Raw genomic sequence first — 14,214 nt, 5'->3', positions numbered from 1 at the left:
TCCCTGCCCTCATTGTCCTGCCTGTTTGAACTCAACCTTCCCCTTGCCTGAGGTGGTGCAATTACCTCTCCCAGCCCTGGAGAGGCTCAGCCACTCTGCCAAGCTGCCTGCCAGAGCTCTGTGACTCACGGCATGCCTCAAAGAGAAATCCCCCTTCTCATTTTCTGCTCAATTCAAAGGAAAGCCATTTCCTAATTTTTACCCTCACTGCCAGGAACTTGCAGCCACCGTGACAAGGTGCAGGACGTCACTGCCTTGGGCAGAAATAGCGTGGCCTGATCGTTTTTGCACTTAGAGAGAAGGAGATTCTGAATTACCTCATGGCCTGAAATGATTCCCATCACACCACAGCCCAGCACCTGAACAGGACAAGGTTTTCACTCAGCATAATGCTGAGCATGCAGGCTCCCCAAATCAGAGCGCTGTGAAAGGCCTGAAGCCTTCAGAGCTGTTGGAACTGAAGTGTTTCCAGTCCATCAAGCTGAATCTTTATGTGCAGTCCTGGAGCCCCTGGGCTGGCACTGCCCGAGGGATCATCCATGGAGACACTGGAGACACCAAACCTTCTGTTCCCATCTGGATCTGGGGGTATCTCCTGCAATATCCTATTGAAAAACAACCTCCAGTTTCAGGTAGAGCAGTGAAGAATGCACACTATGGTATTTTTTTGGGTTTTAAGAATAAAAGCCGCTAGAGGGATGACTGCAGAGAAGGCGAAAGATCCTGAATCCTTCATTTCTGAAACCTGAGACAGAAGAAAGCAGCTAAAGAACACAACTTGAGGCTGCAGAGAGGCATTTCAGAGCAGCACTGAGAGCCTCCCCCAGCCCCTCCTGCACGTTCAGGGGCTCTCCCAGTGACAGTGGCATCAACAACAGGGCAGGCAACAGGAGCAGAGTGCAGAGGATGCCCCTTCCCCACAGAGCCACTCCCTTGGGGAGCCCAGCATCAATCCTGGCTCCTCAGGGCACTGAGGGGAGGCAGGTGCTGCACAAAGCCCAAACTCACGTCAAGAAGTCTAAGCCTGGAGCAAAGATCCTTTTGCAGAATACAGAAATAATGAAACCTCACAGTGCTGGGAGCTGTGCCAGAGCCCCAAACAGGCCCACAGTGCCATGGCCTGGCAGGGAAACAGCAGGAAGGGCTTCAGGAGAGCCAGCACTCAGCAGCCAAGGGTTTGGGCAGGGCTGGTCAAGGGAAAGGCAAGCAGGCAGCAGGGAAAGCTTAAGGAAAAGGATCAGGGTAAAGCTGGAGGGGAAAAAGGACAGAGCTCGGCTGGTGCCATCCCAGTGCCTGCCCTTGCTCCACACACGCCCCCTTATCACCAAAACGCACAGCAAATCCTCTGCACAGGCCGGGAGGGGATGGATGGAGCACGACAAGCAGAAGAAGAAAGGCAGAGGTCAGCGAGCACTCACACGGTTACAGTCATCGGCAGGAGGGGGGAGCCTGTCCCAGGCCAGCCCCCCACAGCCTGGGGGAGCGTCCCTTCAGCAGCGGGGAGGAAACACCGCTGGAGTCAAAGAGGATAAAATCCCAGCCGGGTTACACACGCACAGTGGGGCAGGGGGAAAAGCAGCACAGAGCCGTGACCTCGGAGTCCAGCGTGGAAGGACGCGGCGCTGCCACGGGCGGAGGCAGCCCTGGGATGGATTTTTGGGGCCCCGGAGGAGGCAGCGGTGCCGAGGATGGATGATGAGAGGGCAGAGCTGTGCAGGAGCTGTGCAGGAGCTGTGCAGGAGCTGTGCAGGAGCTGCACAGCGCTGCGCAGGAGGCAGCAGCTCTCTGCTCTGCTCTCAGGTTTCTCCCATCCGGTTTTAAAGGAGCAGCTGCCCCGGAGCCCTCAGCAGATGCGCTGCTGCTGTGGGGTGAGATGCAGGGAGAATGAATTCCCTGCCGAGACAAAGGGAGCTGGAGGGTAATGATGGCTGGGATGGAATTCCCAAGGGCTGTCCACTGTGGGAATACACAAGACACAGAGTGAGACAGATTTAATTAGCATCGCTGGTTTGATAACCAAGATGCCAGGAACAAACAGAGCTTGGGAGATTACTGGAGATGGGATTAAACCTGCTTATGCCAAGAGAGGAGATTCAATCAAAACTTCTGCAAGCAAAAGATGTTGTAACATGTATGAGTTGTCTGTATGATCTTTAACCTGATTGTTGCAGTGGAAAATGGTTAACCTTCCTGAAATGGTATATAAGCTTTTGGAAAATCTGAGTGAAATCAATTTATAATCACCGAATCAGTCTTCCTGTCTCTCTATCAATCATCAGTACTCCACTACCACTATCAGAGCTTTTCCCAAATCTCCTGAAACAGGGGAGAAAACACCTGGTGAAAAGTGTGGATGTTCAGCTCAGAGGGAAGCCAGGGGATGCCTGGCAGAGGTAAAATCCATAAAAGGATGTTCCAGGCTCCTTTTGAACAATTGGTGCCTCTCCTTTGATTGCTGACTATGAAATGTGAAGATGCACGTCTTTCCCAAGGTAACCCTTGCACATCTGTTCATATTCCAAAGATTCACAGCACTAAAAGCAGGGACAGGCCACGATGGGGTGGGTCAGGAGAGTGCTCAGGCACCCACACTGACAGCAATCCCTACCAGAGCAGGAGGATCCTTCACCAAACCAGTGCAAACACCTCGGATTCCCAGTTCAGACCAGAATTTTTTTGTTCCTACAGAGAATGAAGAAGAAAAGCCCTGCAGTGAGCAGCTGTATTTCAGAAAGAGCTGATGGCTGTGACACCTAAAGCTCTCCGTAAGGACAGGAGCACAGGAATTCCAGCTGAAGGAAGCAATTCCCAGATCCCTTCCCAGCACTCACAACCTGCCCCAGTCCCAGGGGAAGCTGAGGCAGCACCAGAGTGCCTCAGGAGCAATTTCTCCTGCAGGAGGATCAGCATCCCCCTGTGCCTTCAGCTTCCCTCAGCCAGGGCTGTGACCAGCAGAACTCCAGTTTATTGTGGGCCCAAATTCTCCAAAATTTAAAGGGGGAGAACGAAAGGAAATATGCCACAAAAAATAAACCTTCTGTTTGTGCCCTCCAGTCCTGCCTGCCTCCCAAGTGGGTTTTATCTCACTTATCCCTGCACTGTTTCTCCTCACCTGTGCGTTTACCCTTTCTCTGCCCACTGTGCATCAAAAAAGTCACTATAAACTCAGAGATTTTGCCCCATCTCATCTCCAAGATTAGGTGAATCTTGAAATCTTTGAGATTTTATTCAAAGCAGAAGCAGATTAAAGCCATAGCAACCCAAGGAGCTCCTACCTTGAGACACCCTTTCCACCCCAGTGCTCTGAGCTCAAATTCTCTGTAAAAAGGGGTGAGAGAAGATGGCATTTACTCCTCAGACACCACCAGCAGCAGCTTCATCTCTTCAGCACAAGAGGAGGCACTCTGTGGTCCAGCTGGGATGCCTGACATCATATTTGAGAGTTTTATTGAGTGGATACACATTTCCACCTCCCAGGAAGCCTTCTGAAATGGGGAAATCCCCTTTTAAACTGGATTTTGGCTGCAAAGAACCTGAGGGCCGTGTTCTGTTATGTGCATTCTCATGCATTATTTGTCTTCTCTGTTGGTTAGGCCCACAGACGGAGTTCTGAGCATCTCAGATCACAGGGATCATTGTCTCAGCGATTTTTACATCCCCTTGAACAGCACACCAAGTCCCAGAACACCCCCTAGGAAATTCCACATGCAAACAGTATTTACAAATGATTTTTTTTTCACAACAGCAAACAGGATTTGCAATGATTCACAAGGAAAAGACGTCAGAAAAGAAGAAGGGTTCCTGAGGATCTGCACCCCATCCCAGCCCATTTCACTTGCACATCACTTTTTATCACAGCAATTGCCCCACACAGGGTGAGAGCAAGGGGCAAACGCAGTCCCAGAGCTTTTATTCTCTGCAGGCACGCTCATGGTGTGACTCACACCTTGCTTTCTGCTGCCAGCCCAGCTGAAATGTTCCCAGCACGAAGGAGGGTGGGTTTGTGTGACAGGCACACAAAGAGGTGTTCCCACACTCTGCTTTTCTCTCAGGGAGCCCTGCACTCATTCCCAGCATCCATCCATTCTGTTATCTTGACTGCTACAGCTAAAATTGCCAAATCCTTCGGGTTTGGGCACATCAGTAAGGTTGGGAGGACAGTTACAAACCTTTCAATGCATCCCACACAGCCCAGCTCAGAAGGCATCCCCTGACAGGAGGTGGGCAACTCCCACCTCGGGGTTTAAATGCCAAATCTGCAATGCCAGCCCCAAAGCAGCCACTCCCTGCAGAAACCCGGCCACACAAAGAGAATTAACACCAGGCTGCCCAATAAACCCTCCCCTCTGGGCATCTTTGAAAGCCCCAGCTCTGCCTGGGAGAGGCTGGAGCCAGTTCAGTTCTGAGGCTCTCTGATGGTTCATTTTATAGCAGAACTGATGTTCCAGTGCTGCAACAGGAGCCCACAATGGCCCTGTCTCTCTTTGCTGGTCTTGCCCTCGATCAGGCCAACAATTGGACCCTTTTCAGACAATCCCTGAGAGCCTCAAGCAGAATGAGTGGCCTCACATCCCCTCTGAGAACAGGATGTGGCCCCATATCCCCTCTCAGAACGGGATGCGGACGGAAGGAGGAACGAGCAGAATAAATCTGAATTAATCCCTCAGCACGCAGCCCTGCTCTCCCCGGCCAGTTGGCACCTCACAGCAAGGGCTGCACGGGAAACAAGCCCTGAGCTGGGCATGGGGCAGGGAACAAAGCTAAAATGTGAACCACAGGCACTACCAAGGGCTGTGGGCAAAACCTGGGCACTGCCAAGGGCTGAGCTACACCTGGAGGCTCAGGGAGCACAGGGAAATACCTTTGGGTCACTCACACCAAAGGAAAACACAGACAGAGCTGGGTAACGTCCCCTAAAACATTCAGCTTTAAATCCAGATTGAGGAAAACAGATCTGTGTGACCTTTGGAACACTCAGCTTTAAATCCAGATTGAGGAAAACACAGACAGAGCTGGGTAACATCCCCCAGAACACTCAGCTTAAAGCCAGATTGAGGAAAATGGATCTTTGTGACCTCTGGAACACTCTGCTTTAAACCCAGATCAAGGAAAACACAGAGATGGGGAACCTCCTCTGTGACACTCATCTTAAATCCAGATTGAGAAGAACAGATCTTTGTGACCTCTGGAACACTCAGCTTTAAATCCAGATTGAAAAACACAGATAGAGCTGGGGAACCTCCTCTAAAACTTCCTCAGCTTAAATCCAGATTGAGGAAAACAGATCTGTGTGACCTTTGGAACACTCAGCTTTAAATCCAGATTGAAGAAAACATCTTTGTGACCTTTGGAACACTCAGCTTTAAATCAAGGTCAAGGAAAACACAGAGCTGGAGAACCTCCTCTAAGACACTCAGCTTAAATCCAGATCGAGGAAAACAGATCTGTTTGAGCTCCTCTGGAACACTCAGCTTTAAATCCAGATCACAGAAAACATCTTTGTCATCTCTGGAACACCCATCCTAAATCCAGAGCACAGAAAACATCATTGTGACCTCTGGAAAACCCATCCTAAATCCAGAGCACAGAAAACATCATTGTGACCTCTGGAAAACTCATCCTAAATCCAGATCACAGAAAACACCTCTGTCACAGGCCCCAGGAATCATCCCAGCCTCTTCTCCACCACAATATTCCGAGAATCCCAGCGCTCCCAGAGCTGAGGGTGACCATTTCTCAGAGCCTGGAAGTGAAGCGTGGTTACACAACAAACTTCTGCTCCTGGGAACGGGAGGGAGGGTGAGGAGCCTGCCCAGGGTCTCAGAGGAGGAAAAAGAGGGGCATTAAAACACCTCTGCACCTCCTCCTCGTGTTCTGAGCAGTGACAGACTGTCAGGCTCCCCTGCTCTCAGTGACAGGCACAGACAGCAGGGCTGATCTCACCCTGCCTAAAGCGCTCCTGCAGAGACACATAAAACACCAAATAAACCACCAAACCCCAATAAAACACCAAAAACCAACGGTGATGGCATCTGAGGAACAGGGGGCAGTGGAGTTTTCACTGTGGCTGGGCTGAGAACTGAGCTGAGCTTCAGCTGCTCGTGGCAGCCAGAGGGGAGAGAGGGGCAAAAAAGGGACATAATCTAAATTATTATTATATTATTACTATATATTATAGTAATAGACCAGATTAGTAATTATATTATAAATATAAATATATTTATTATCATATATAACATGTATTATATATAATATATAGTATATAGTATATAGTGTATATTATATATTATATATTATATATTATATATTATATATAGTCTATAATATATAGTATGTAACATATAACATATAACATGTAACATATAACATGTAACATATAACATATAATGTTATATGCTATAGACTATATACTATATATACTATATGCTATATACTATACATTACATACTATATCCTATATCCTATATATTATATTACATAAATTAATCTATTATAATACTGTAGTAATAAATATATTCTAATTATATTATAAATTACATTATAAATAGTAAGTCTATTAGTAATATAGCATTATGCTGTATTATTATGATATTACCTGTGGTACTGAAAAAGCAGAGGATTTTCACAGCGTTGCAATGAGCTTACACAGACAGAGGTTTGAGACAGGGTTGGATTTGGGGCTTTGAAATGTGTGATTCTGTGATTCTGTGATCCTGTGAAATATTTGGAGCACAGAAAGTTTCTGAGCTGCCAAAAATACAGAACAAGCAAATATTGTACGCTGTAAGGTGCATGTGCAGTGTTTAGTGATGGGCTTAAGTAGATGCTTGCAAGCTTTTAGCATTAGCTTATTGGCTAAAAAAACTTTTAAAAGGCCTTGGAACAAAGAGAACTTTAGCTTCTGTTGTTATGCTGTGAGTTTTACTATTTTTATATTTCTATGAAATAAAATGAAATAATGAAATAAAATAAAAAAACCTCATGGAACGCTTCTTGTTCGCCTCGTCTTGTTATTGGTGATTAAATTCAACAATTAACCATCTTTTTTACAAAAAATCAACTTGTATCATTCTGCTTAAACCTCTATTTAATAATAAGTCAAACTGACTCAGAGTTTGGAGCCAGATCCAAATCCAAACTCACTTTCAAGCAGTGGCAAAAGCATCAGGGACCCTGTGAGAGCCCAGGGCCGCCCAGCCCTGCCCAGAACAGCTTTAAAAACTCTAAAAACTTTAAAAACTTCTCTGCAGATGATCCATCCGCGAGGGACGAAAGCTCCTCAGGGATCTGGGTGGGTCAGGACCTTCCTGCCAAGGCTCTGGGCTGGATCCTGCAGGAAAAGGGGCTCGGGATGTTGTGCCAAAGGGAAAAGGGCAGAGGGAGAAAGACACAGAATAAACAAGCCCTAGGAACATAAATAATACAGAATTTTCAAACTTTGACCTGTTTTCTGCTCTTCCCGCAACTTCCTGGGAAAATCCAAGCAGCCAACAGAATTTCTTCAACTTGTCTCTGTGGTGAGCTTTTCTCTAATTCCCTGAAAGCTGCCTTGTGAATTTTGATTCAGAAATCTTGATTAGCTTGCTCAGAGCAGCAGCAAGCCCTGCAGCCCTGGGGCTGCAGAATTGGGAGCTGCACAGATTAAGGAACTGAGATGAGATGAAGATTTAACAAGGACAGAGATCTTAAAGTTAACTGTGCTTCCCCATTTCCTCCATTCGATATGATCTCTATGTAAATCATTCGGATTTACAGCAGTGTAAATGTAAATAATTCTGATTCATTGGGGTTTTTGTGTAAATAGGTTTTTTATTATCTCTTGTAAACTGCCACTCACTTCCCTCTGCTCCATTTCCAGCCTTGCTTTTCCATGCTCTCCTCTCTCCAACAGTTTGTCTCCTCCTTAGGCTGAGTCTAAGAACTGATTTTAACTCTCGTTCAGTAGCTTAACTTTTAATTAAAACACACTTTGCACCCTTAAACCTGATGGGTGCCTCAATGCCGTGATAAAGAACAAATCCTTGGATCAAGCAGGGACAGCCTCACGAATTTGGGGTTAATTTGGTGAAAATTCAAGGTAATTCATGCAAAACTTGGTCTCCTTTCAGTGGTTATGGGGTCTCTCGTGTGCACACATCTCATCCAAATCTGTGGCTCCATCCCAGCCTTGCCCATCCCTGGAGTTATTTTAAATCAAGCACAATTATTTGGACCCTCTCCCTCATCTCATCCAAATCTGTGGCTCCATCCCAGCCTTGCCCGCCTCTGGAATTATTTGAAGTCAAGCACAATTATCTGGACCCTCTCCCTCAGCTCTGCCTGAATTTGTACTTCCACAGAAGTGGTGTTTCAGCATCTGAGCCACCCAGGCTCAATTCACCACCTCTGCTTTTCTGCGAGGTAAAAAAGGAACTCTGATTTCAGAAATAGCAACATGCAGTGACTCACCCAGGCAAGCAGCACGCCAAGATCCGAGCCCTGAACTCCCACAAAACCCCTTCCAGCACACCCCACTCCTTCCAGAAACACCCTGGAGGACAGTGGTAGCCCGAGGTGGAGCTCCCAGGATAACTCACACGGATTTGCAGAGGGACAGCTTTTTCCTCAGGGAGCAGACACAGGGGTGGCACAGCTGGCCAGGGCACGGCTTCTGGACCATGGCAGCACTGCCCGGCCCTGCAGGCACCAGCAGCACTCACAGCTCCACAAAAATGCATCAAATGCACCCAGAGCAGAGGGAAAAATGTTCAGTCCACTCCAAAAACATCCAGGAGCTGGAGCAGGGCCCTTGGAAATGCCTGGCCGAGAAGGGAACCCCACCAGCAGCGCCTCTGGTGCAGATCCCGGCTGGGAGGAGCCCAGCCATCCTCAGCTGTGTGTTCTTCATTTATTTATTTTTCAGCTCAGAATCGACTCAGCAGCTCTTTGCTTTTGGCCGGGGCAGCTTCTTTCAGCACTTTCCCAGCTGTGCTGAGGCGGGTGCAGCTCGTTCCTGCTCTGAGCATCCCCTGCTGCCCCTGCCCTCCTCTGGGTGCCAGGGCAGCGTGCCAAGGCAAGGGGCACCTTCCAGGGCACAGCACAGCTCCCTGCCCTCCTTTCTGCTCACATCCTACAGCTCACATGAAATCCTGGGTGGTTCTGGGGTTTTTAGGGTTTTTTTTTAAGATCTGGTGCACAATAGTCAATGGAAAAGTGGCCAGAACTGCCTCGGAGTTCTTCGAAACAGAAGCTCAGAGCTTCAAATCTGTGCTTGGAGGAATCTTTGTTGCTGGTCAAAAAAAACCCCCAAAAAACACCAAAAAACCAAAAAAACACACAACAACAACAACAACAAAAACCCACAACAAACAAACAAACACCAACAAAAAAAAACCAACAAAAAACCCACAACCCCTCCCCAGAAAACAAAAAAACCCACAACAAAACAAAAAAAAACAAAAAAAACCCACAAAAAAACCAAAAAAACCACAACAACAAAAAACCTACAACAAAAAACCAACCAACCAAACAAAAACCAACAAAAAAACCCCAACAAAAAACCCACAACCCCCCCCAAAAAAACCCCACAAAACAAAACAAAAAACAAAAAAAACCCACCAAAAAACCAAAAAACCCACAACAACAAAAAAACCCACAACAAAAAACCAACCAACCAAACAAAAACCAACAAAAAAACCCAACAAAAAAACCACAACCCCCCCCAAAAAAAAACAAAAAAACCCCACAACAAAACAACAAAAAAAACCCTAAAAAACAAACAAACAAACAACCCCCCCCCCCAAAAAAAAAAACCTAAAAGCAAAAATAAATTCTCCTCGTTCAAGTTCTGGGGAAATCTTTTAGATTCAAGGTGCCTCAGAAGCAGCCTTCATCTGTGTTATTTATAATTGCAGACAGCAAGCTCTCAAAGGCTCTGGCAGCCTTCTCACTAATTCGTGTCCAGCTTACATTCAAAGGTGTGTCTGAGTAATTTTTTGGTGCTGTTTCATGAGCACAAACCACCAAAATCCAAAGGAAGACTGTACCAGTGGAGGCCGAGGGAATTACATCAGCAAATGAGACCAAAAAAACAGCAGAAAAGGTAATTTACTGTTCCTCACATAGATAATTTTAGGATCCACGAAAAGAGAAGTTAATTGTAATTAAATTTAAACAGCAGGAACATTGCTGGTCCTAAATATAAGGGGTCAGTAGGCTCAGCATTGCTCTGGCTTTGCATAAAAATTTTGAGGTCTGCCTGTGCTGCTGAAATCTGCGCCTTCCACCCAGGAAAGTAAAACCAACCTAAATGCTCCCTTTAAATCCATCCGAAACAGGCAGCACTCCCAGAGGATTCCCTGCTGCTGCACCCAGAAATTCATTAACAGGTTCCAACCCTGTGGAATTCCAGCAGAAATGGAACATCAGCTCCTCCCACAGAGGTGATGCCCCCACAACTCCCCTGCTTTGCTGGGTTCATTTCCTAGCTGCAAACCTGGCAGTCAATTAGGGGTGTTTGGTTAATTAGTCCGGGCTCCACAGCCATGGGGAGATGGATAATTGGAGGGAAACAGGGAGGAAAAGGTGAGTTACAACTCCCAAGTGCTGATTCTGAGCTGACACCCCTCGTGGGATGTTCATTGGGTCACTCTCAAGTGAGACAATTCCTGCTGTTTCAGGGGCTGGATGCATTTTCCCACTTTCAAGCTGATGGAAAATGCAGCTTTTTAAACATTTTAAGACCAACATAAATCACATTTCTTCTTAGATGGCTCTGAGAAGTGCAAGGAGAATAAATCAGTGATAACTCAAGGCTCAAAGTTCATGCCCAATGCAAGTAACTCAGCAGATTCAGGCTCAGAAGTTGACCTACAACAAAACTCATCATGTGGCTCTGAGCAAAGCAACAGTCATACATCATGCACCAAAATAAACAGCAAAAATCGGGTTTCAACAGCTTTTGTGCCAATGCTGCACATTGAAATGGCCATTAATCAACCCAAATTAAAGTTATTCTGGAACTTCACAGCAGTTCTGTCCCAGGTGCTGCACACAACTTCAGGACTGCCACAACACATCAAAAGTGAATAAACAACCAAGCTCAGAGGTGTCTGCAGGGGACAGGATCCACCCAGGAAATTCCATTTGTGCGTTTTTAGGGATCAGAGGTGCTAATGGCCAACACACAGCACGTCTGATGGAGTTTGGGGAATGAGCCTCAAAAGAAAATCCTGGCTATTTCAAGGAGTGGATGCACTGTCCCGCTTCCAAGGTGATGAAAAATGCAGCTTTTTAGACATCAATAAGAGCAATTCAAATCACATTTTTTGTTGAACAGCTCTGAGAAGGTCAAGGGAAATAAATCAGGGCCTGGAGCAGCTCAGACGATGCTGCTCCACGGAGCGGGCCAGGCCAGACTCACCTGTCCTCGCGCAGGAGGGGGCTCAGGAACCGCGCGGAGTCATCGTCGTGGCTGCTCTGCTGGCTGCTCTGCTGGCTGCTGCAACACAGAGGGCACAGTCAGGGCTGGGGAGCCTCCTCTGGAGCACTCACACTAATTCCAGATCACAGAGAACACCCCTGTGACAACTGGAACACTCAGCTTTAAATCCAGATCACACAAAACGTATTTGTGACCTCTGGAACACTCAGCTTTAAATCCAGATCATAGAAAACATCCCTGTGACCTCTCAGCTTTAAATCCAGATCACAGAAAATGTATTTGTGACCTCTGGAACATCCAGCTTTGAATGCAGATCACAGAAAATGTCTCTGTGACCTCTGGAACACTCAGCTTTAAATCCAGATTGAAAAACACAGATAGAGATGGGTAACATCCTCTAAAATACTCAGCTTTAAATCCAGATCACAGAGAACATCTTTGTGATTTCTGGAATACTCAGCTTTAAATCCAGATTGAGGAAAACATGGATAGAGCTGGGTAACATCCTTTAAAATACTCAGCTTTAAATCCAGATCACAGAAAATGTCTCTGTGACCTCTGGAACACTCAGCTTTAAATACAGATTGAAAAACAGAGATAGAGCTGGGGAATCTCCTCTGAAACACTCAGCCTTAAATCCAGATTGAGGAAAACAGATCTGTGACCTCTGGAACACTCAGCTTTAAATCCAGATCACAGAAAATGTCTCTGTGACCTCTGGAACACTCAGCTTTAAAACCACATTGAGAAAAACATAGATAGAGCTGGGTAACATCCTCTGGAATACTCAGACTTAAATCCAGATCACAGAAAACACATTTGTGACCTCTGGAAAACTCAGCTTTAAATCCAGATCACAGAAAACATCCCTGTGACCTCTCAGCTTTAAATCCAGATCACAGAAAATGTCTCTGTGACCTCTGAAACACTCAGCTTTAAATACAGATTGAAAAACACAGATAGAGATGGGGAATCTCCTCTAAAACACTCAGCCTTAAATCCAGATCACAGAAAACATATTTGTGACCTTTGGAACACTCAGCTTTAAATCCAGATTGAAAAACACAGATAGAGATGGGTAACATCCTCTACAACACTCAGCTTTAAATCCAGATCACAGAGAACACCCCTGTGACCTCTGGAACACTCAGCCTTAAATCCAGATCACAGAAAATGTCTCTGTGACCTCTGGAACACTCAGCCTTAAATCCAGATTGAGGAAAACATGGATAGAGCTGGGTAACATCCTCTAAAATACTCAGCTTTAAATCCAGATCACAGGAAACATCCCTGTGACCTCTGGAACACTCAGCTTTAAATCCAGATTGAGGAAAACAGATCTTCGTGACCTCTGGAACACTTAGCTTTAAATCTAGTCAAGGAAAACACAGACAGAGCTGGGTAATCTTTGGAACACTCAGATTAAATCCAGACTGAGGAAAACAGATCTGTTTGACCTTCCCTGGAACACTCAGATTAAATCCAGATCAAGGAAAACACAGACGGAGCTGTTTGACCTCCTTTGGAACACCCAGCTGTAAATCCAGGTACAGAAAACATCTTTGTGACCTCTGGAACACTCATTTTTAAACCCAGATGGAAGAAAACACAGACAGAGCTGGGTAACTCCTGTGGAGCACTCAGCTTTAAATCCAGATGGAGGAAAAACAAGGTTCACACTCCACATTTGGGGTTGAAGGGAGGAAACAGCAGCAGGCATTGAGTTTATACCTGATTCACAACCAGCACGAGGTTTGGAGTCTCCTAACCTCACTTTGTGACACTTCGCTGAGAACTTTCTGAAATATAAAAGTGACCTTGCACATCACCTGGGCAGCATCTCAGAACTCCTTACAGCCAAACACTCCAACACCAAGCTGCTGGGTGTTTATCCCCTCCCGAGTCCCAGGCAGAGGCAGAAAAGAGCAGTAAAAACCAACTTTTGAAGTGGCCAACACTGAATTTCTGGTGAGATTTGCGAGCTGAGCCCACAAGATGTCACTGTCCCCCTGCACTGGGTGTTCTGAGGGAGATAATTGCATTTCCTGCACATTTCTCCTGTGGAGCTCGCCTCAGTCCCCCTCTGGCAGCTCCAGGGGCTGCTCAGGATTCCTGCTGCAGCTTCATTTCCTCTGCTGTGGGCATGGGCAGAGCTGATGCTGCCTCCAGGTGAGGCTGGAGGGGCTCCTGGGAGAGATTTAATCTGCTCTGCTGGCTCTGAAATCACAGAAAGCAGCAGCACAAACGTGTCTGGGAACTCCTGCTGGAGCCCAGGGCACTGGGAATTTCAGATTTTCTGTGCTGACCCCCAAGCAAACACTGCATTGACCTGAGGCCGTGGAACAGGCTCCAAAATTGAGTGACAGCGCTGGGATTGTGGCTGTGGAGTTTGGATAGAAGTCTGTGCTATCAAAGGGTGGAAAACTCAGAGTTTAAGGTTCTAGAATATAGTAATATATATAAAGCAAGATGGAAGATTTAGGGCTTTGGCTAAGTTCTTCTTTTTCACCTTTTTCTTCCTGGGTCTGGGTGGTGTTTTTTAATTTGGTAGAAAAATCTGCATTGTGGGCCATGGGTGGTTGGTTATTGGGTTAAAAGTAAAAATAATTTAGGTGTCACTCCTTAATTGTACAATTCATCCTTTACAGGCCTTATAGAGAGAGAGATATGGCTCTATTTTTGGTTTGTTAGCTTGAAGCGCTGTAGCACTCACAGTTTGTGAGACTATAGATAAGAATTAATAAACAGCTGACTCCAAACAAGAAACACCATCTCAAGCATTTAATCCCAAC

The 14,214-nt window shown here is 46.3% G+C and overlaps 1 protein-coding gene across 4 annotated transcripts in view; it reads right to left on the bottom strand.

Annotated features, from left to right (window-relative positions):
* GRAMD1B (GRAM domain containing 1B) overlaps positions 1-14,214 on the bottom strand; it is a 103,504-nt gene that overhangs the window by 78,560 nt on the left and 10,730 nt on the right. For 3 of the 4 annotated variants that reach the window (XM_063418023.1, XM_063418020.1, XM_063418027.1), the window contains exon 2: positions 11,402-11,479. In XM_063418023.1, the coding sequence (XP_063274093.1) occupies positions 11,402-11,479 (78 nt within the window). The remainder of the gene's footprint in view (positions 1-11,401; positions 11,480-14,214) is intronic. The other variant, XM_063418021.1, reaches the window with a different exon arrangement.

This window comes from Prinia subflava, chromosome 22 (genome assembly GCF_021018805.1).
Source record: "Prinia subflava isolate CZ2003 ecotype Zambia chromosome 22, Cam_Psub_1.2, whole genome shotgun sequence".
In the NCBI taxonomy this organism is placed as follows: domain Eukaryota; kingdom Metazoa; phylum Chordata; class Aves; order Passeriformes; family Cisticolidae; genus Prinia; species Prinia subflava.
This window is presented reverse-complemented; position numbering and strand designations above follow the sequence as displayed.